The 22,537-nt window shown below is 39.5% G+C and overlaps 1 protein-coding gene across 1 annotated transcript in view; it reads left to right on the top strand.

Annotated features, from left to right (window-relative positions):
* Positions 1-19,382, top strand: part of LOC115780812 (pleckstrin homology domain-containing family A member 6-like) — a 222,148-nt gene extending 202,766 nt beyond the window's left edge. Inside the window, exons 23-25 of the mRNA XM_030730223.1 lie at positions 10,446-10,594; positions 13,208-13,313; positions 15,733-19,382. Coding sequence (XP_030586083.1) covers positions 10,446-10,594; positions 13,208-13,305 — 247 coding nt within the window. The 3' untranslated portion in view covers positions 13,306-13,313; positions 15,733-19,382. The remainder of the gene's footprint in view (positions 1-10,445; positions 10,595-13,207; positions 13,314-15,732) is intronic.
* Positions 19,383-22,537: the final 3,155 nt, after the last annotated feature.

Here is a 22,537-nt window from a genome sequence, read left to right as displayed (position 1 = left end):
CAAAATTGCTCAGCATATTCTACACAAGTAGGGCATCAAAAGTTCTTCATGGTTTTGTAGAATATTAAACGGTCTTCTCACAAGGGGGCGCTGAACTTGGCCTTCGTTTTGGCCTTTTTTACCCTCACCTTTTCTGTCATCACTCGTGCATGCTTTGCCCGATTTCTCCCAAAATTTAATAACTTATGTACAGACCCTCCATGAATCCATAAATGGAGAAACAATGGCAATTCCTGCAATAGCGCCCCCTACATAATCAAAATAAAATTTACATGGAGCTCCAAAATTTTAGTTACTCCTAGAATTCTGAAATTTGGTTTACACATTCTGTATATGACCCTGATCAAAAAAGTCAATCAGACCCATGCCTCATTTTGCACCCCGCCCCCATAACCACGCCCCCAATTCCCCATTCATTTTCAATGGAAAAACCAACATTTCTGCATGACACATTTTATTTACGTCTTTTGACCTATATAATGACCACAAACATTTCCAGTAAAGCCCATGATGATGTTACACTGCAGAGGGGCGTGGCCCTGGTGGCCTGGCGCCATGGCGTGCTTCGATCCTTCGCCGTGACATTTCGATTGCCTCTCATTCTCATATACTTTATCCCATTGCCCTCAAACTTCACAACGGTGATAAGGACCCACCCCTGAACACATCCACATGACATTATTGAATGGAGCTATAGCGCCTCTAGTGGAACAAGGAAGTTGCTCTAATTCAAACACTCATTGTCCAATCTGCACCAAACTTCACAACTGTGATAAGGACCCACCCCTGCACACATCCACATGACATTGGATGACAATGATAGCGCCACCTACTGGAAACAGGAAGTTGCTCTATTTCAAACAGTTATTGTCCAATCTGCACCAAACTTCACAAGTGTGATAAGTACCCAGCCCTGAACACATCCACATGACATAATTGAATACAGATATAGTGCCCCTAGTGGAGCAAGGAAGTTGCTCTAATTCAAGCACTCATTGTCCAGTCTCCACCAAACTTCACAAGTGTGACAAGGATCCACTCCTGAACACATGCACGACATTATTGAATGCCATTTACAGTGCCACCTACTGGAAAGGCGTGCAATAACAGCTATAACTCGGGTTTTACATTCGGCAAAAGAAAGGGCTCGCTGGGGGTTTGTGAGACTTGCATGTGTCTCGCTGGGGGTTTGCATGGCTCACAGGCAGCTGGCTGGGGGTTTGCAGAGCTTGTAGGTGGCTTGCTGGGGGTTTGCGGGGGCTCACAGGCAGCTCGCGCAGGGTTTGGCGGCGCACAGGCGGCGAGGGCCTTTAACGCCGCTTGCGGCTTTAATATTATTAATAATATTGCATAACTTTTAATAAATGTTGAATTTTCTGTCAGTGTGTATAATGACTAATTCAAGGGAACTGAAGAAATAGCATTTACATTATACACCCTTTATATTTTAATCGACTAAATCGACTATATTTTTACGATAATTTCGTCGACTAAAACTAGACTAAAACTAGACTAAAACTAAAACTATTCAGATGACTAAATTATGACTAAAACTATATTACATTTTTATCAAGACTATGACTAAAATTAAATCAAAATTTGCTGTCAAAATTAACACTGGTTCTTAGGTATGTCTATAATCTCCACTGACTGGATAACTGAAAAAAATGTAATCCAAAAGTTGCTCCTTTCTTGTTTTCCTTTACAGACATTTAAGTGGTGATCTTACACGTCACAACATAATTCTGCCAGACTGGGATCACGACCCAAGGTGACAAGTACAGACATTCCGTACACATACGCCCGGGTGGCTTAGTGGTGAAGCTGGCGACCACATACATATGCTGGGTTGCGGTGCGGGCGGCGCGGGCGGCGCGGGCTCAAGTCCCGGCATGTCGCCAATTTGCCCACGTGTCTTCCACCGTATCTTTCCCCCATTTCCTGTCTCTCTCCACTGATGATAAAAGCAGCTGTGGCCAAAAAAATGCAAAAAATCTACTAGGTAACAGTTGAAGTACTGATTCAACTTCTTACTCAAGTAAACATAAAAAGTATAGGCTCTGAAAAGGACTCAAAATAAGAAAGTAAAAAGTAGCCCTTAAGACAACTTTATCAGCTATTTTTGTGCAAAGCTAACTGAAAGTTGTGCTATATGTACATAGAAAAAGTATTTTTACATGAGAATACAAACTTTATTTCAATTTAAATTCTAATTTTAATAATGTACTCAGCTTGAACACTGTTAGGTAAAACATATGCAGAGAAAAAAGAAAGAAATTTTAAAAAAAAGCTTTATTTGCTCTCCCCTTCATTGTAGAGGTTGACTCTACCTCAACACGATTAGCGGTTAAAGTGGGATTTTGCAGGTGGGGGAACCCTAAGATGAGTTTCACTGGCTCAGTGTGGGGAAGAAAAAAAGAAAGTCTACTGGAGCTCACAATAGAAATTATTCTATTGTGTGTACCATTAGATTTTCTTTGTGTACAGGCTGAGAGCAGCTGACCTGTGCTGCTGCTCTGGTTTACTGGTCTTTGTGGATTTACACAACTGAATTCAACAAGATGTAATGCAATATCTTACAAGTTGATTTCCAGGCTGATTTCCTTACCTTACTCTGCCAGGGAAGGAAATCAGATGGAACCAGAACACGACAACATCAGCAATATGTATATATATATATATATATATATATATATATATCATAGCAGCTAAGGCACGTAGGCATGGGGCACAATACGTGAGTGAGGCCCAGAAAGGGATCGGCAGAGAGACCACGGGAGGAAAACACCAGCTACTAGTAGATAGAGCAGTCACTCGAGACTGTAAGACCTGACTGACCAACCTGTGCGCTGCCTGGATTGACTACAACAAAGCCTATGACTCGATGCTGCACACATGGATCTTGGAATGCCTAGAATTGTACAAGATCAACAGGACCCTAAGAGCCTTCATCAAGAACTCCATGGTAATGTGGAGAACACTAGAGGCTAACTTGAAGCCCATTGCACAAGTCAACATCAAGTGTGGGATTTACCAAGGAGATGCTATGGATGCTATGGCTATGGATACATACTATGGAATGGAGTGAACATCAGCCACCTCCTCTACATGGATGACATCAAGCTATGAATGCCAGAAATTAATGAGATATCGATTCACTGATCCACACCACCAGAATCTACAGCAATGATATCAGAATGTCGTTCGGACTGGAGAAGTGTAGTCGGATGGTAACCAAGAGAGGAAAAGTAGTCAGAACTGAGGGGATTACACTACCAGAAGGCAATATTACAGATACTGAATACAGCTACAAGTACCTTTGAATCCCACAGGCAAAATGGGAACCATGAAGACGCTGCTAGGAAAGCTGTAACCTTTAAGTACCGCCAGAGAGTAAGGCAAGTCCTGAAGAGTCAGCTGAATGGAAAGAACAAGATCTGGGCTATCAACACCTGTGCCCTGCCATTTGTCAGATACCCTGCTGGGATAATAAGCTGGCCAAAGGAGGAAATAGAAACCACTGATGTCAAGACAAGAAAGCTCCTTACCATGCATGGAGGGTTTCACCCCAAATCCAGCACCCTGAGATTGTACGTTAAGTGGAAGGAAGGTGGCCAAGGACTAGTGAGTGTCAGAATCACTGTCCTAGATGAAACAATGAAAATCCATGAATGCATCAGGAAGATGGCCACAAAGGATTATGTGCTTAGTGAGTACCTCAGGCAGCAGAAACCCAAGAAAGATGATGAGGAGGAAGAAAACGAACCATCATGGAAGGACAGGCCTCTGCATGTCATGTACCACTGACTGATAGAAAAAGCGGCTGACTACCAATAGCTGCCACCAATGGCTGGACAAAGCTGGATAACAGGCAGCACAGAGGCACTAATCATGGCAGCACAAGAACAAGCTCTGAGCACAAGATTAATAGAGGCTGGGGTGTACCACACTTGTCAAGATCCCAGGTGCAGGCTGTGCAGAGATGCCCCTCAGACAATCTAGCACATAACAGCAGAGTGCAAGATGCTAGCAGGTAGGACATACTGTCATGGTCCAGAGTCCTTTTGACCCTGTGTGGTTTATTTTTGCTCTATTTTGATAGTCGTCCGTTCCCTGTCTGTTCTGCTTTGCTGCAGATAAAGGTTCTTTGTTAGGTGGAAGACAGGTTTCCATCAAATAGCCCTCCAGTTCATCTTTATCTGCAGATGCTCCATAGCCATTCCCAAAAAAGGAAATTAAGCAAGTTTTGTGCCGCTTTGCTTGGGTGTAGCTCTCACCCGGGTTGCTGTCTGTAGGCCTGTCACTGGTTTTTCCCTTTCTCAGAAGCATTTATATTATTTGCTCAATTCTGTGCAGTAAGAATTTCTCTTACTGCATGTCCTCCTCTAAAAAACTCTTTTTTTTTTTTTTTTTTTTTTTTTTAAAGCCTGTCATGTCTGGTAGATCTTGCAAGCAGAACTGTGATCTGAATGCGTTGTTGTGCCAAACATATTTGCTATTTCAAGATGAGCTCTATAGGTTCTCAATAGGCTCTTCTTGTGGATGTTTTAACCCTTTATTTTATTTATCTGAGTTATTTTTTCACATACAATGTAACAGCCAGAGCTGACAGGCTGAAGAAGAGGAAAATAAAGAAAAGAAAAAGGGAGAGAGAAAGGGAGCAAAAAAAAGGAGAGAAGAAAAAAAAAAAAAAAAAAAAAAAAAAAAAAAAAAAAAAAAAAGGGGGAAAGAGCACAAGTCTATTAATCAGATAGTTCATCACTTTAACATAAAAAAAATACTATCAATACTTGCAAAAATAAACTTGTGTGTGAAAAACAAAACTAACAAAGCATGTTACGCACACCAACAATTTTGTTGAGTTGTGATTGAGTGGGCGTTTGTGTCTGTGTCATGTTTGTGTCTGTGTCATGGAACGTACTTACCAATGAGGGCAAAACGCTGCAGCTCCACCCATCAGAAGCTAGAGGCAGGTATGGAAAGCCCCCGGAAACCCAGGCCACCAAAAAAAAAAAAAAAAAAAAAAAAAACTCTGGTGCTTGTTTCGGGGTTCAAGAGCAGATGCAAGGAGTGCCACACCTCCAGCTCTCCCTGTGTCTGTTGGACACATCCGTTTTTCTAGGGAAGCTGCCACCGCATTCTTGAAATCAACTACTTTGCTGGAATCTCCTTCTGACTTACCTAGTAGAAATAATTGCATGTACGGAAAGTGCTAATTTCAAAAATACCTTCTGTGGTTTAAAAAAATGTACTCACAATAATATGTGTCTGACTTGTTTTTTTCCATCATAAAAATTTTTTCAGTATTCTTAGTAGGATATTGCTATTAACTGTTCAGCAAACTCATTGTACCGGGGAACACCATCAACACCGATACACGTTTCCCCACTACTTTTGAGGGAATCCAGCACAAGGAGCAGATCATCAATTGTCTGCCAATTTTTATCTGACAGCCCCAAAACTCAGGCATCCATTAGTTTTGTCACTGTTCTGTCCGACAAAACAGCGGTGATGGCCCATCGTTTTTTGTGAATGCGCCGAAACATGTCAGTGACAGAGTCCCAGCGTGTTCTGCAGGACTGGATGAGTTTGTGTGCAGACAGCTCGTGTTGCTCCTGTTTTTTCTTCAGTGCCACAGCAGCCACGGTACTGTGACAAAAATGGCTCACCAGTCTCGTGCATGCGCCGATCAGTCGGCTCATGGCGTCCCTTCTTCAATCCATCGTTTATCATCAATTGCAGAGTATATGTGAAACAGGACACCAATTCCCACTCCAATAGCTCATTGTTCACCACTAGCATGTTTCTTGCATTGTCATGGACACAGGCGATGACCTTGTTTTCCAGTCCCCAATTGCTAACAGCACCTCGCAGGTATGCCGCCAGGTTTTCCGCAGTATACAGTTCCTCAAGGCTACATGTTTGGAGCACCTTGCTAACAAGGTTTCCTTCTATGATAAAATGAGAAATTATTATCATGTATGACTCAGCTGTCATAGAAGTCCAACAGTCTGTTGTTATAGCCACATATTCTACTTTTTCCAGATTTAGTTTCCTCCATCAATTTTTGTTGGTTGTGCTCCAGTCTTGATGTGATCATTTTGCACCCTGGAACCGTGTATTCGGGCTCTATATATTTCATTAACTTTTGTAATCCTCTGCCTTCAACAAAACTGATTGGAAGCATTTCTTCTGCAGACATTGCTGTGATGATTTCTGTTATTTTTTTCAAACCGAGTGGAATTATAGTGCCTACAGGTAAACAATGTCATGTTGGCTTGCCGAGTGTGGCTAATGTTAGCATCAGAAGCATTTGTTCCATGCAAATTAACATCTACATGAATATCTACTGAATATGGCTCCGCATTGCTGATGTTGAGTGCCAGTTTATTCCGACAGAGCCGGCATACAACCCTATTTTCGTTTTCTAGATCAAAAAACTGCCAAACCGTGGTGATTTTACGACAGGACATTGTCTTGTTTCAAACTTGCTCACTCACAATAGTCGGAGATAAACTTTTTTTATTGGGAAGAGGGCTGCTGCTTCCCGGACTGCAGCTCCACCTAGTGGCAGATGGCTGCATAACATTTGGGACACATCAACTTACCGGCATTGGACATACAGGGGGACAATGAAACTGAAAAACCTGTTATTTTAGTGTGGGAGGTTTCATGGCTAAATTGGACCAGCCTGGTGGCCAATCTTCATTAATTGCACATTGCACAAGTAAGAGCAGAGTTTGAAGGTCCAATTAGCAAGGTAAGAGCACAGTTTTGCTCAAAATATTGCAATGCACACAACATTATGGGTGACATACCAGAGTTTAAAAGAGGACAAATTGTTGGTGCACGTCTTGCTGGCGCATCTGTGACCAAGACAGCAAGTCTTTGTGATGTATCAAGAGCCACGGTATCCAGGGTAATGTCAGCATACCACCAAGAACGACGAACCACATCCAACAGGATTAACTGTGGACGCAAGAGGAAGCTGTCTGAAAGGGATGTTGGGGTGCTAACCCGGATTGTATCCAAAAAACATAAAACCACAGCTGCCCAAATCATGGCAGAATTAAATGTGCACCTCAACTCTCCTGTTTCCACCAAAACTGTCCATCGGGAGCTCCACAGGGTCAATACACACGGCCGGGCTGCTATAGCCAAACCTTTGGTCACTCGTGCCAGTGCCAAACATCGGTTTCAATGGTGCAAGGAGCGCAAATCTTGAGCTGTGGACAATGTGAAACATGTATTGTTCTCTGATGAGTCCACCTTTACTGTTTTCCCCACATCTGGGAGAGTTACAGTGTGGAGAAGCCCCAAAGAAGCGTACCACTCAGACTGTTCCATGCCCAGAGTGAAGCATGGGGGTGGATCAGTGATGGTTTGGGCTGCCATATCATGGCATTCCCTTGGCCCAATATCTATCTATCTATCTATCTATCTATCTATCTATCTATCTATCTATCTATCTATCTATCTATCTATCTATCTATCTATCTATCTATCTATCTATCTATCTATCTATCTATCTATCTATCTATCTATCTATCTATCTATCTATCTATCTGTCTATCTATCTGTCTATCTGTCTATCTATAATTTGTTGACTGAATCAAACCATCATCTTGATATAACCTGTGACCACACTAGTCCAACAGAGCTTTACTGTCAATTCAAAGCAGTATGACAAGCTAACCTTGTCCTGCACTAACCTGCCAAACATTTTGATGTAATAGGATTGGCTTTTGTGTTTTACTGTTCCCTCTGTTTAGATTAGTATTGGTTTCAATGTTTGAAGGCACCCAGGTAAATTGTGAAATAAAATCCTCAGATGTAAATTGTTAGTTCATTCTCCAACATATCTGGATATAAAGTTGACTGGTCAAAATCTGAAGCCTAACCCCTGACAGCTTTCTGCCCCAAAACTTTGTTTCAACTTTAGTTGGCCGAGAGCAGGCATTAAATATCTGGGAATTATATTTCCCCATTCCTTGGCTAATATAATTCAGGATAATTTTGAACCTTTACTTACTAAATTTAAATCTGATATAGCCCGATGGTCCTCACTATTTTTTTCCCTATGGGGCAAAGTTAATATAATCAAAATGAATTGTGCCCCGAAATTTAATTACCTATTGCAGGCACTCCCACTTAAAATTCCACCAAAATACTTTCATCAATTTGACAGACTATGCAACCAATTCATTTGAAACAATAGGCACCCCAGAATTAAGCTCAGACAACAGCAACGACCAGAGGGCTTGGGCGGCCTTGCCATCCCAAATTTACTATTCTACTACTATGCATTTAGTTTGAGGCATATGATTCACTGGGCATTGCCGCCAGAATGAGCTCCCCCGTGGCACAGCCTTGAAAGTACTCACTGCTCTCCAGTCCCCCTGAAGTATATACATACCACAAAACTTTCACCAGAGTTACAGACCCACCCAGTCTTTTCAGCGCTGCAGGAGGTGTGGAGAAAAGTGGCATTGCTGCTAAACTTTAACCCATACCTCCATACCGAAGCTTCTATATGGCTTAATCCCAAACTTTGTATTGGTAAATCTCCGATTTTCTGGAAACTATGGATCCAAAGAGGAATTTTGGTCCTTGGAGACCTATATGATGGAGGGATTCTTAAGTCCTTTGATGCACATAAAATACAATTTCAGCTCCCAGAAAGCCAATTCTGGAGGTACCTACAACTTCATCATTTACTACTTGGAATTTATGAATCTCCAGCCCCACCTCCTGCAACTATAGATTGTCTTTCCCACATTAGGAAAATCTCGCAGGGACAGCATGTGGTCTCTAAATATTACTCCATGTTGGTAAAGGATATGGACAAAGGGCTCCCTGCTTTGCGATCAGCCTGGGAAATCGATCTTGGTACGGCCTTCATGGATCAGGAATGGAAAATTACAGTTCAAAATATTGAAAAAAATGTCCAGGGAACTTAAAACAAGATTGGTACAATTCAAACTATTGCATAGAATATACTGGTCGCCACATAGATTGCATAGAGCCACCCTTATACAGTCACCTAAGTGCTGGCGATGTCAGGCTGAGACAGGCACACTGATTCACATGCTATGGAAATGCCCTGATGTCCAAGACTTCCGGTATGCAATTTATAAATATGTCAAATTGATTATGCAAAAAGAAATCCAGTTTTCTCCCAGATTGTTCATTCTGGGGGACCCGTCACTCCTTAAACATCTAACACAGCTGAATGGGTCCAGACTGCATTAATGCTGGGGCGCAAACCGATCATCTCTCAGTGGAAGGCCACCTCTATCCCATCCATTACTTTATGGTATAATCAACTAGGCAAATTGGCTGCATTGGAGCGCCTTTCATACAGATTACTAAATAGAATGGAGCTTTTCCACCTTAAATGGGACCCATACCTACTTAGACTGCAGGGGCCAAATTAAGAACCGCGATGGTGGAGGCACGAAGCCCCAGTGGGGTTCGATTTGATGGCGATGAGTGGGATACGTAGTATACCCCACATAAATAAAAGCTGGCCAAACTGTGCTACAAAATATCTTAATGCGAACAGAGCCCCCCCATTTAGTTATTTAATTTACTTTCTTACCCCCCCCCTTTTTTTTTCTTTATTTCGGTCTACTGTTTAGTGTGTGTTCTCCATTACTCTCACTGTGCTGATGTAATTACTGGTGGATTTTGCCTATACAGAGAATGGACTGTCGTAATGAAAATTCAATAAAATGTTAATCATTAAAAAAAAAAATCTTCCTCAGATGTTCTAAACCTAGAGTAACAAGCCTGTTTTTTAAATGTAAGGAATAGAAAGTATAGATATAATTGTAAAAAAAAAAATTTTTAAAAACTGTAGGTAGTAAAAGTAAAAAGTTCTAAGAAAAATAAATACTCAAGTAAAGTACTGAAAATCCTACTTAAGTACAGTAAAAAAGTATTTGTACTTAATTATATCCCACCTCCGGTGACAGCAAGTATATTGAATATTTGTACTTTAGATACAGACTGTTTTCTTGGATGCAAAGACGTTCAGTTTTCTGTAAGGAGAATATAAAGTAGTCATCATAGGTATGTACTTATGGGAAACAAGGTTTGCAGTGGTTTGAAATCATGTTGAACTTTACCTTTTGTGTTTTGTTGATAAGAAAATTCATAGCTCATTGGTTTAAAAGTGCCAGAAAAGTTTTGAAAACCCATACAGAAGTCCACAAAGGTCAGCAGCAATTTCTCATTTTTCACAGCTGACTGAGTAGTGTGGCATCTTCAGCTTTGCTCCCTTTTTTTGTATGTCTATCTAGTATTTGCAGCATTGGCTGGCATTTAGATATTATATAGTACCTTGTTATGAATGTTAAGGTGAAAAACTCTTTTATAAATATATAAATAGATTTTAATTTATGTTTCCTTTGTGTTTGTGTGTGTTTCTCATCTACTCCCAGTCTGCAGAATATGGTTCCTCTTCTAGATGGTGCAGTGGAGGGTGGAGCTCCAGCTAGCTCCCAACAACAGTTGCAGGAGCAGGAAAAGCGGATTGAGATCTCCTGTGCTCTGGCTGCTGAGGCCTCTCGTCGGAGTCGCCTTCTCTCTGGTGAGGACCCTCACCACACTACATTCTTTTGAAATTAACTCATGATTCAGCATGACCATATCTTAAGTTTATTCAGTGGCATACACTAAGAAGAGGGTTGAAATGTCTTCAAAAAGAAGTCCAGTCTCCTTTTTTGACTGCTATGACCTGGATGATTGATAACCTGCACAGGCATATGGCTTTTATATACATAACCTTTTTGGTTAGCAAAGAAATGTGAAGGAAGGAGAGTGTGGCTGGCATCCTCATTTCGTTTGGTTTGAGGCTTAAAATCCAGTACATTTGAGTGTTATATTTTGCACCATTTTGGGGGTGGCTGTGGCTCAGAAGGTAGAGCAGGTCACCTACTAATCAGAAGGTTGGTGGTTCTATTCGTGGCTGCTCTGGGTGTCATGCCAAAGTATCCTTGGGCAAGATACTGAACCCCAAGTTGCTCTCTGACGCAAGCATTGGAGTATGAATGTGTATGAATGGTAGACAGTAAGCAGTTAGGTTAGATGTAAATGGAAGTGCTTGTATGAATAGATGTGAATGCAAAAATGTTGTATAAGCACCTTGAGTGCTCAGTTTGAGTAGAAAAGCACTATGTAAGAACTAGTCCATTTACCACCTTTAAGTCTAAATTTTAAATGATAACAAGAATGAAAATTTTTTTTCAAGAAGCTTTGGTTTTGCAATCTGGTATTCATTTTTTAACTGCTTGAACTTAAGATTCTTTAGAACAGCTCAACAATAAAGGAAATATAAAAAATAATATAATCCATCCATCCATCCATCCATCCATTTTCTTCCGCTTATCCGGGGCCGGGTCGCGGGGGCAGAAGCCTAAGCAGAGAAGCCCAGGCTTCCCTTTCCCCAGCCACCTCCTCCAGCTCATCCGGAGGGACCCCAAAGCGTTCCCAGGCCAGCCGAGATACATAATCTCTCCAGCGTGTCCTGGGTCTACCACGGGGCCTCTTCCCGGTGGGACATGCCCGGAACACCTCACCCAGGAGGCGGCCAGGAGGCATCCTAATCAGATGCCCGAGCCACCTCAACTGGCTCCTTTCGATGTGGAGGAGCAGCGGCTCTACTCTGAGCCCCTCCCGGATGGCCGCACTCCTCACCTTATCTCTAAGGGAGAGGCCAGCCACCCTTCGAAGGAAACTCATTTCTGCCGCTTGTATTCGCGATCTTATTCTTTCGGTCACTACCCAAAGCTCGTGACCATAGGTGAGGGTAGGAACGTAGATCGACCGGTAAATCGAGAGCTTCGCTTTTACGCTAAGCTCCCTCTTCACCACGACGGACCGGTGCAGCGTCCGCATCACTGCAGAAGCAGCCCCGATCTGCCTGTCGATCTCCCGTTCCCTTCTCCCATCACTCGGGAACAAGACCCCGAGATACTTGAACTCCTCCACTTGAGGCAAGAACTCGTTCCTGAGCCGGAGATGGCACTCCACCCTTTTCCGGCTGAGGACCATGGCCTCAGACTTAGAGGTGCTGATTCTCATGCCAGCCGCTTCACACTCGGCTGCGAACCGTTCCACTGCAAGCTGGAGGCCCCCCCCTGATGAAGCCAACAGAACCGCATCATCTGCAAAAAGCAGAGATGAGACTCTGAGGCCACCAAGGAAGAAGCCTTCCGCCACGCCTAGAAATTCTGTCCATAAAAATTATGAACAGAATCGGTGACAAAGGGCAGCCCTGATGGAGTCCAACACCCACAGGAAACGAATCCGACTTATTACCGGCTATACGGACCAAGCTCTCACTGTGGTTGTACAAGGACTGAATGGCCCGCAACAATGGGCCAGACACCCCATACTCCCGCAGAACCTCCCAAGGGACACCCTGAGGGACACGGTCGAATGCCTTCTCCAAGTCCACAAAGCACATGTAGACTGGTTGGGCAAACTCCCACGCACACTCGAATATCCTTGAGAGGATAAAGAGCTGGTCCAGCGTTCCACGACCAGGACGAAAACCGCATTGTTCCTCCTGAATCCGAGGTTCGACTAACGGACGCACCCTCCTTTCCAGCACCCTGGCATAGACCTTACCGGGGAGGCTGAGGAGTGTGGTTCCCCGAAAGTTGGAGCACACCCTCCGGTCTCCCTTCTTAAAGATGGGGACCACCACCCCGGTCTGCCAATCCAATGGCACTGCCCCAGATATAATAAAATATTAAAATAAATAAAATAACATCTACTCAGCTTTAGCTTTACAAATATATATGGTTCCCAGAGGATGATTCCAATATCTTTGATAATGAAGGACTTTTCATATATCACTCTCCTTACAATAACATAAGGTAACATATTAGGTAACGTAATTTTTTATAATTATGTTGTCTTATGACAAAATAACTAAAACTATTTACAGTCCCATCAGCTTGCATTTTAATTTTAAAAAGTAGCACTATACTTACATTGTAAATATGACATGTACAGGTGACTCAAGTCTGGACAGGTCTTTAATGAATGAAAAAAAAAGTGAAGCTAAATGTCTGGATGTCTGGATGGACAGAAATCTCTGTTCTTAATGTATTTATCTCACTCCGTTTACTCCTTGTTTTGTTTTCTATTTTCTTTTTCTCTCTACCTCACACCACCTGCCATGATCTCATTACAGCTCAGTGCACCTCCAGTTCATTCATGTCCTCAACAAACCTGGTTTCTTCTCCTTCCTCTGCTGATTTTCCCAATTCCACCCACACCATGAAGGTGTGATTCTCAAGGTGAGTTTCTTTAACAGCAATATCTTCATCCCTCTTCAATACACCTTCTTATGTCACTCTCTGATACTTCTTTTTTGTATGATTTTCCTAATGTGTGATTCTCCCAAATGAAATGACACTTTATGTTGATATAGGTATGTAGGTTTTGAAAAGCAGTAGTTAGCAGGGTTATTATAGTTAATGAAATCGAACGAAATAATGAAAAATGAAATTGAAAAAAAAACATTGTCGTTAACTGAAATAAATAAAAACTTAAATTAAAAGGAAAAAATGATAACTAACTAAAACTGTATTGTGAGTTTAAAAAACTAACTAAAACTAACTGAAAGAGAACAGATAAAACTACCTTTCTTTTCTTGTTTGTCATTTTATTTAAAAGAATTGTGGATTGATCATTTTTCCGCTCTCCGAGTTTAAGCTGGGAGTGCCGTCGTGCAGCTGTGTGCGTGCGTGTGCACACAGCTGCACGACGGCACTCCCAGCTTAAACTAGGAGAGCGGAGTGCCGTCGTGCAGCTGTGAGTGCCGTCGTGCAGCTGTGTGCACACGCACGCACACAGCTGCACGACGGCACTCCCAGTCGTGCAGCTGTGTGCGTGCGTGTGCACAAGAAAGCAGAAGAGTCGCTCTGAACCAATGTCACCTGATGTTCACCTCTGGAGAAATGTGACTACTTGCTGGGTCCACGCAGCTGCAACATTGTGATTAACCTGTTCCTTGTCCATTTCCGACTACTTTATCAGTCAGAGAATAACAATCGGGAATAATAATCAAAGCATCAATATAAGGAATGGACGTGAGGGAATGAAGAAAGTGAAAAAACACGGACAAATATGTTTGCAGCCAAAAACCTGAGCACAAAGAGCGAGGACCAAAAAAAGTCCCAGCCGGCACCGCATGTAAAAAACCAGCACACGACCATAAGGTAATTAACATACACAATCCAGCTACTCAAGTCTAATTAGAGCATCTAACCAAGCTAGCTCCAAAACAGAAGCAGCTTCAGGTGGTGAGAACATCAGGATGCAGCTGGATTTGAGCTTTGACTCCTTCAAAGAGTTTGTTTTTGTCAAACACTACATGTAGGTGTTGTTAATCTACTGCACTGACGCTGAACTTTATTGAGAGTTTATTGTAGAGTTTATTGAGTTTAAAAGTTCATGTTTTTCTTTGTTTCTCCCTGTTGATGTTCATGTGTGTCCTTAATATTACACACATTTAGCACGTAGTGCTGCTGTCTTGTGAACCATTGTTGAATATATTTCTTTAAACGGTATCTTTTTTGAGTTTTTATCACACAATAGTCACTCTTGTACCTTGAATCTTGCACCTGACAAAGTATTAAAAACTAAAACTAATACTGAAACTAACGAAACTAAACTCAAACTAAGCATTAAAGCTTAAATAAAAACTAATAAAAATGAAAGAAACCACTCTGAAAAACTAATGAAAACTAACTGAATTAGAGAAAAAAAGTAAAAACTAACTAAAACTAAACAATAATGTAAAATCCAAAACTATTATAACCCTGGTAGTTAGTAGTAGTTCACAATTTAATCTGCTCTTGTCTTTGGATATAAGTGGTTGCTCAAAAATATCATCATCATGTTTGTCTTATATCTAATAATTTCACAAGAAAAACTTATGTCTCTGGATGACTGGACGACCTGTTTCTTGAATACGTTTCACCTCTCATCCAAAAGGCTTTTTCAGTTCTCAAACCAAAAGGTAGCAAGATCCAGCTATTTAATCCCCAGTGGGCATAGTCCCCTGGAGGTAGTTGTGACCCACTACTGTTCATGTGTATAATCACATGTGCCAAGGTGTGAAAGGAGGCATAGATCATTACAATCAGTGTTGTCGGGTCAAACCAATTTGGGACTTAGCTCCATTCTATCAAGTGAACAATAGTGGGTCACAATACCTGGATCTCACCACCTTTTGGTTTGAGAACTGAAGAAGCCTTTTGGATGAGAGGTGAAACGTCTTCAAGAAACAAAAAGAGGTCCATTTTTTTCCCCTTTTTTCAAACTCCAGAGACTAGTATGATCTGGATGGCTGAGGACCTACATAGACATAAAAAATTATATGGTTATACAGAAAAGTGGATCAGATCCCAATACTGTATCTACTGTTTGGTCATCAAAACAGAGTTCTTTACTCAGTGTTGCCAATTTAGCAAATTTGTCACTAAATTTGGTGAGTTTTCAGACCCCTGTAGTGACTGTTTTACCCCAAAAAGTCATTAGCAAAAAATCTAGCAACTTTTTCTGGTTTTATTGGGGACTTTGGGAGACTGCTCATGAAAGCACTAACAGGCAGTTAGTCTCAGAGCAGAGACATTGTTGATGGATGTATTTACCATGATAAATGATCTTTGCATCTCTTCACCTTCTTTGTCTTTTTTATGCCTCTTTCAGTTGGCTGCTGTTAAGTTTGATGGAGCATCTTTCTGAGGATTGACTTGAAAACCTAGAACGCCTTGAGAAAACGGACTAAGGTTTTAGTAGCAAATCCTTTGCAAAAAATGTGTTTAAATTTTTCAAATTACGTTTCTGGGAGGCAAGAGCAACTTAAAAATCCAAATGAATGCTGGCAAGACTTGTGATCTCCTGGGTCCAAACTCTCAATTTATCCTCACCACCTGCTATAAATGCCCTGTATCACAACGAAACACTTCAGATTTCTTACCATAGGTCTTTATAAATTTGCTCAGGACATATTCTACAAAGTAGAGATTACTGATAACGAAACACTGCATATTAGAGGCTCATGCTGAAGATGAACAATGAAAAGAGCTACAGAGAATATCAACAGAAAATATTTGCGACGATGTGACATAAATCTCAATGACTCTAAAGATGGCTCTGGACCCTGAAAGCAACAGGAGGATTTTCAGTCTCTAACAATTTCAGCTGTACAGAAGTAAGGGATGGGGCTTTGAGACAGGTTGTGGATATTTTCTCATACTGACCTATTCTGAAATGAATGGAGCCTCTCATTCTTTGTAAAATTCCGAGTTTCTTTCTGAATTCACTGTGAATGGTATCCCTTACAATACTCTTGTTCTTGTCTGCTATCAGTTATACTTGTATGCAATTATGAGCAATACATGTTTCACTGGTGAAATGTCATCTGCATTGGGTTTCACTTTAGTGCATCAACTCACTTTCAGCATTACACAAGTCTTGTAACCCAATCACATATTCTTAAGGTGGTATGATGTGCTAAATGCAACTTAAAAACAGAATGCAGTTATTTACAAATAATTACATTTAGTGAACATAGTACAAAGAAAACTTAGGAAACAAATTACATGTTTTTCTAATAGATGCACCAAAGTTTGGTGTTTCCTTTGTGGTGTGTCTCATTTCATAATGCACAAAATGTTTACAGTGGACTGTAGACTTACATACCTGGATGGCAGGCATGCCATTTTAGCATCCAGACTACTAAGCCATGCTGTTGAAATCCATGGATTTTTCAGTGTCTTGCAGAAAGAAGATGTATGGTTTAGAGCATGTTGCTTCAAAACCTGTACACATATTGTAGAACATAAGTAAATGGTGCCTTCACAGATGTTCAAGTTACTTATACCATTTGTACACCGTCATATCATTAATGATGCTGGCTTTGAAACTGTGCACCAGTTACAATTTCTTTAAAACATGTTTCTGCTTTATTTCCACATTTGTGTATGTTGTATAAGTGCTTTGAGTGCTCAGACAGAGTAGAAAAGCGCTATATAAGAACTAGTCCATTTACCATTTACATTTGTAATGAAGCAACAGCATGTTGGTGTTTATTGTACTATTGGAGCTTAAATTAACTTTTATTTTTAATTTACATTTTATACAGCCTATCAAGCTTTTTCTGGAAACAGTTGAACACAGATGTGGTCCAGTCAGTCATGTAGCCTGTATGATCTTACATGTTTGATTGCAGTCTGAGCAAAATATCTGAGATATTGTATATTGAAACAGGCATCATTATATCCTCTCTCTACAATCAGTACTGTACTGAAATATTTGAGGGTGGTTAGAAAGTCATGTAGCTGTGCCACACAATCTGGTAGAAACTCAAGACAAGTTGAATTTTTTTTTGTCTCCATGCCCTTGTTCAGTTTGAAATGTCCAATCCAGAGCTACCACACAGGAATACAGGAACTTTCCCTTAGTGACTGTGGGTCACAGCTTGTATTACCTAAAGAGACAAACAATGTGTGTTTAAGTTATCATACCTTAAAGAAAGTGAAGACATTGTGAAGACATTGACACAATCCCTACTGGCATCTTATCTGATGCCAGTAGGGATCTTATCTGAGGCAACAACAAAGCCTTAAAGAGAACAGATAATGTTCAAGGATTAAAGGTGGATACAAGTATGGGAAGCCAGGTCTACTTCTTGAGACAGTTTGATTTTTTCACATTATGGTTAGAATTGGCAAAGACTTTCTCTAACCACCCAGGTGCTGAACAAAAATGCTGGTCATCTGAGGAAGAAAAATTAACACAGTGAATATGAAAATGTTCATGTTAGCCTCTAGTAAGGGAACATGTTACTATTGAACACATTGTTGCTCATTGCTTTACAAATGTCCTTAAAATGTTCTGGCATCAAATGTTGACACTGAACATGAACATAAATTTTAAGGGACATGATTACCTCACCACTGGCACCTATTGAATTTGTTTAAATCCCTTTGCACTTAAATTCAATGGAGTTCCTCATAGAATCTACCAAGAGATTGTCTGGACATTTATAAGGAAATTATGTTGAGTATGCTTTTATGAAAGATATGCTGTTTGTGCAAAGGGAAAGCAGAAGTGACCTTAGAAGAGGAGTTTCTTAAAGATGTTATCTTTTGTGTGGCATTATATACTGGAAAATACTGTAATTTCATGCAATAATACAGTGTCTTTACTTGTATTTAATGAACATTCTGTGTAATATGTTAAAAAAACAAAAAGTAAAGGTAAAGTCATGGTAAAAAAAAAAAGCAAACAAATTGTAAGGTTTTACGTATGTCAACAACAACAACAAATCTGGTCCTTAGCAGGTCTTAAAATTAAATAAATACAATTTCACATGAACTACAAAAACATGACATATTGAACCATGTTGTTATTTATTAAACAGAAAATTAAGCCAAAATGTAGAAGCAGTGTATAAAAAAGTATACCTTTTTTGTTTCCATAGGGATTAAGAAGGTAAGTAGCAGTTAGGTGCTGATAATCAAATTACTTGATTAAGTGATCATCAACAAGTGTGAGCACCTCTATAAAAGCAGAAGTTTTGGCAGTTTGCAGATCTGGAGCATTCAGGAGTGTGTTAACAATGCCATAGAAGAAAGACATCAGCAATGATCTCAGAAAAGTAAATGTCGCTGCCCATCAATTTTCAAACAATTTGAAGTCAATCATTCTACAGTGGGAAACACTTGTGAATAACAACATTACATATAGAAAGAAATCAATAATATTTTTTTATTCTAATGGCAAAGTTGTACAAAGGCTCTTTGATAATTATCAACATTTACAAGCGTGACCTGCAGCTAGGGGTATTATGATGATAAATATTTTTCAGGACAGCGGGAACTACATGTCCCTTTAATATCTAACAAACAAAAGATTATATTCCTTAAAATGAATTAATTTTTTTCAAAGTTAGCAAATCACCAGACTTATTGGCGGTGCAAATTTTCCAAATACTTTGGAGACTTTAGATTGCTTTAGAAAGCAAAATTAACACCAGGCCCTAGAGGACACCTACCTTTTGGAACACAGATTGAAATTTTTAGGATTTGACAAGACTGATAAATGTGCATTTACTTTTTACATGCAAACAATCTGTTATTTATGCGTCTCTGTGCCCAACACATTATGATATTTAAGTATGAACAAATGAACCAACAATTGGGAATTAGCCACTAATTAAACTGAATGAGCATACAGCTTGTTGAAGCATGCAGCTTACAGCGTGCTTTAACACACTAAGTAGATTTTGCTATTGTCTGGATTGCAGGGATCAAAACTTTTTTTTTTTTTTTCTGAACTATTCCATTTTTAAGCACTCATAAGTAAATCATCAGTATTATTAAAAAATGCAGAAAGTATATATATATATATATATATATATATATATATATATATATATATATATATATATATATACACATTTTTTTCTTTTCTTTCTCTCTTTCACAGTCTCTTGAGCAAAAAAGACAACTGGGCGTTTTTAAGTTTCCTGAACATGTTTACTTCTCATCCAAAAGGTGGAGAGACCCAGGTATTTAAACCCCAGTGGGGGTGTCCCCAAAAGGTGGTTGTGACCCACTATTTGTGCATAATCACATGCTCCAAAGTGTGAAAGGAGTCATGGGGTATTACAGCCAGTGTTTCTGGGTGAAACCAATTTGGGGCTTTGCCCCACCCTATCAGGTGCCTGGGAAGGGACCTTGAGACAGCATTGTAGACTGGGGACAGTTGGTGAAGTAATCCAGCTCCTCTGTTCAGCGATGCTTATGCACAGTAGATATAGACAGCTTCTTTAACTCCTCTTTCTGGAGTTCTCTGTCTTCCTGGTCCAAAATGTTAACCTTTCTCCTTTAGATGCACATGTACAGCTCCTGTTGAGGTAGCTCTTCAATGTTGTGCCATTCTTTGTGAAGAGGCTGTTTGGTTTCTCCAGTGTAGAAGATCAAGCACTCTTGACTACACTGGACAACATACACTGTGGTGCTTATCTTGTGTTTGTCTTTGGAATGGACCAGTTTTTGCCTTAGAGTGTGACTAGGTATAGTGGTATGTCATGCTTGGAGAAAATTCTTCAGAGTTTCTCTGACAAGCCTGTCACTTATGGTATGACAATGTTGTAACTCTTGTCATTCTTTTTCTCCGTAGTTTGTGTCTGACTTTCTTTCCTATGCATATTTGCTGATTTGATAAAAACCCTGCTGGGATAATCACATTTTAAGGACTTTCTTTACATTCATGTGTTCCTTTTGTTTCCCTTTTGCCTTAGAAGGAATGGTTTCTTCCCAGTGTTGCAGGGTCCTAATCCCTCCAGGTTTGTGTTCCAATGGGTGGTTAGAGTCAGTCCAATCCAACTTTATTTATAGAACACTTTAAAGAAGAACAAAGTGCTTACCAGATAACAGACAGTAATAAAATACAGCACAGATAATAAACAAAAAGGAAAAGATTTAAAAAAAAAAAAATAAGAATTAAAAAAAGGTCTAAATGTAGGTACTGGTCTTTGTGTGTGTCCAGTTACCTTTTTTCAAGCTCCAGAGACTACATACCCACTACTTTTGAAATCCTAACAGTGACCCTTAACCTAATTTTAAAATTTAAGAGTTTATATTAAGGACATATATGTAGACCTCCCTTCTGTTGTATATTGTATATGTTCTTTGTGCTTTTTGCCCTGTGAATAGATCCTGTGAAAAAATGTAATATAATTTGACACAGAAACAATCACATCAATCACTTCTTCCTTTTTTTTAGAAAGATAAAGAGTTGGTGCATATATATATATATATATATATATATATATATATATATATATATATATATATATATATATATATATATATATATATATAGAGAGAGAGAGAGAGAGAGAGAGAGAGAGACAGATAGACAGATAGATAGATAGATAGATAGATAGATAGATAGATAGATAGATAGATAGATAGATAGATAGATAGATAGATATTTATGCGCAGGAATTGAATTACATACAAAGTTTTTTAATGTTTTCAGAAACAACACTTAATTTGATTCCTCTAGATGATTGTTGAGCATCAAAACAGTTATTTTTTTAATTAATTGGAATCTGATGGTTTAAAATCTCATATTAACATACTGCATAACATATAAAGTTCAAAGTATAAAATATTTTGGATTTTAACAATAGACAAGCTCCTCAAACTATGCAAATAATTACAAAAGAGACCAATAATTTGCTTGCTTTCTGAAAAATTTGCAATAAAGTGAATGTATAAATGTTCTGTGTGATTTTGTATGATAAACTGTCACTGTATAATATAATTAATGCTGTAATTTTAATCCACTTGGTAATGGTGTCCACTGCCATAAAGTCTACCAAGGATAACTGTCTAGCCCACTCATTACTTGTATAAGCTCCCTGATTATATTCTACAGTTTTTGTTATATCAAGCTGTATGTCTGAATGAATAAAGTGCAAAAATAGTCTGGAATTTTTTATTCTTTTTGTGATATTGTGCCAAATTTTCTAATAGTCTGCACAAAACCCTCTTTTGGTGCTAAAAACCTACTGTCAGTATTTGCTAAAGGGTTGTAGAGTGAATTTTGCAACTGTCCATTGGACAGCAAGTGTTTCTTATGCTGGATAGAGGCAAACAGAGCTATGTGTATCATTGTGTGCTGTGTTTAACAACAGACATTCACAGGATTTGGTGAGAATAGTGTTAATCCTTTTGTTTAACCTTCTCTATATTTTTTCAGAAAGAATTTAATGTTATTACATACAAGGCTTTGAATAATCAGGCTCCACCTTATCTTAAAGACCTCATAGGACCATATGATATGATATATATATATATATATATATATATATATATATATATATATATATATATATATATATATATATATATAGCAGTGTACACTCCAATCAGTGAGGTCATTCATTCTGTGAAAGAACAGGTGTCAATCAGGCGGCCCTTATTTAAGGATGAAAACCTGAGAAAAATGGGCAATTCCAGACATTGTTCAAAAGAAAAGCATTCTTTAAAATGTTGATTAAAAGGAGAAAACATATAAAGAAGTGCAGAAAATGATAGGCTGCTCAGCTAAAATGATCTCCAGTGAAAATGATCTCTAAAATGGAAAGCAAAGCTGGAGAGAAATGGACGAAATTGGAAGACTATTCAAATGGATTGAAGAATAGCCAGGTTGGCAAAGACTCAGCCAATAATCATCTCCAGGGTGATCAGAGACAGTCTGATCTTACCTGTGAGTACTGTGAGAATTAGAAGACACCTGTGTGAAGCTAATCTGTCGACAAGAAGCCCCCTTAAAGTTCCACTGTGTTAAAAAAAAAGGAATGTGCTAAGACATTACAGTTTGCCAAAGAACACATTGACTGACCTGTAGAGAATGTAGAAACATTTTGTAGACTGATGAAATTAAGATTCTTCTTTTTTGGTCCAAGGGCCCCAGACAGTTTGTCAGATGA

The sequence above is a fragment of the Archocentrus centrarchus genome, chromosome 5 (assembly GCF_007364275.1).
Source record: "Archocentrus centrarchus isolate MPI-CPG fArcCen1 chromosome 5, fArcCen1, whole genome shotgun sequence".
Taxonomy (NCBI): domain Eukaryota; kingdom Metazoa; phylum Chordata; class Actinopteri; order Cichliformes; family Cichlidae; genus Archocentrus; species Archocentrus centrarchus.
This window is presented reverse-complemented; position numbering and strand designations above follow the sequence as displayed.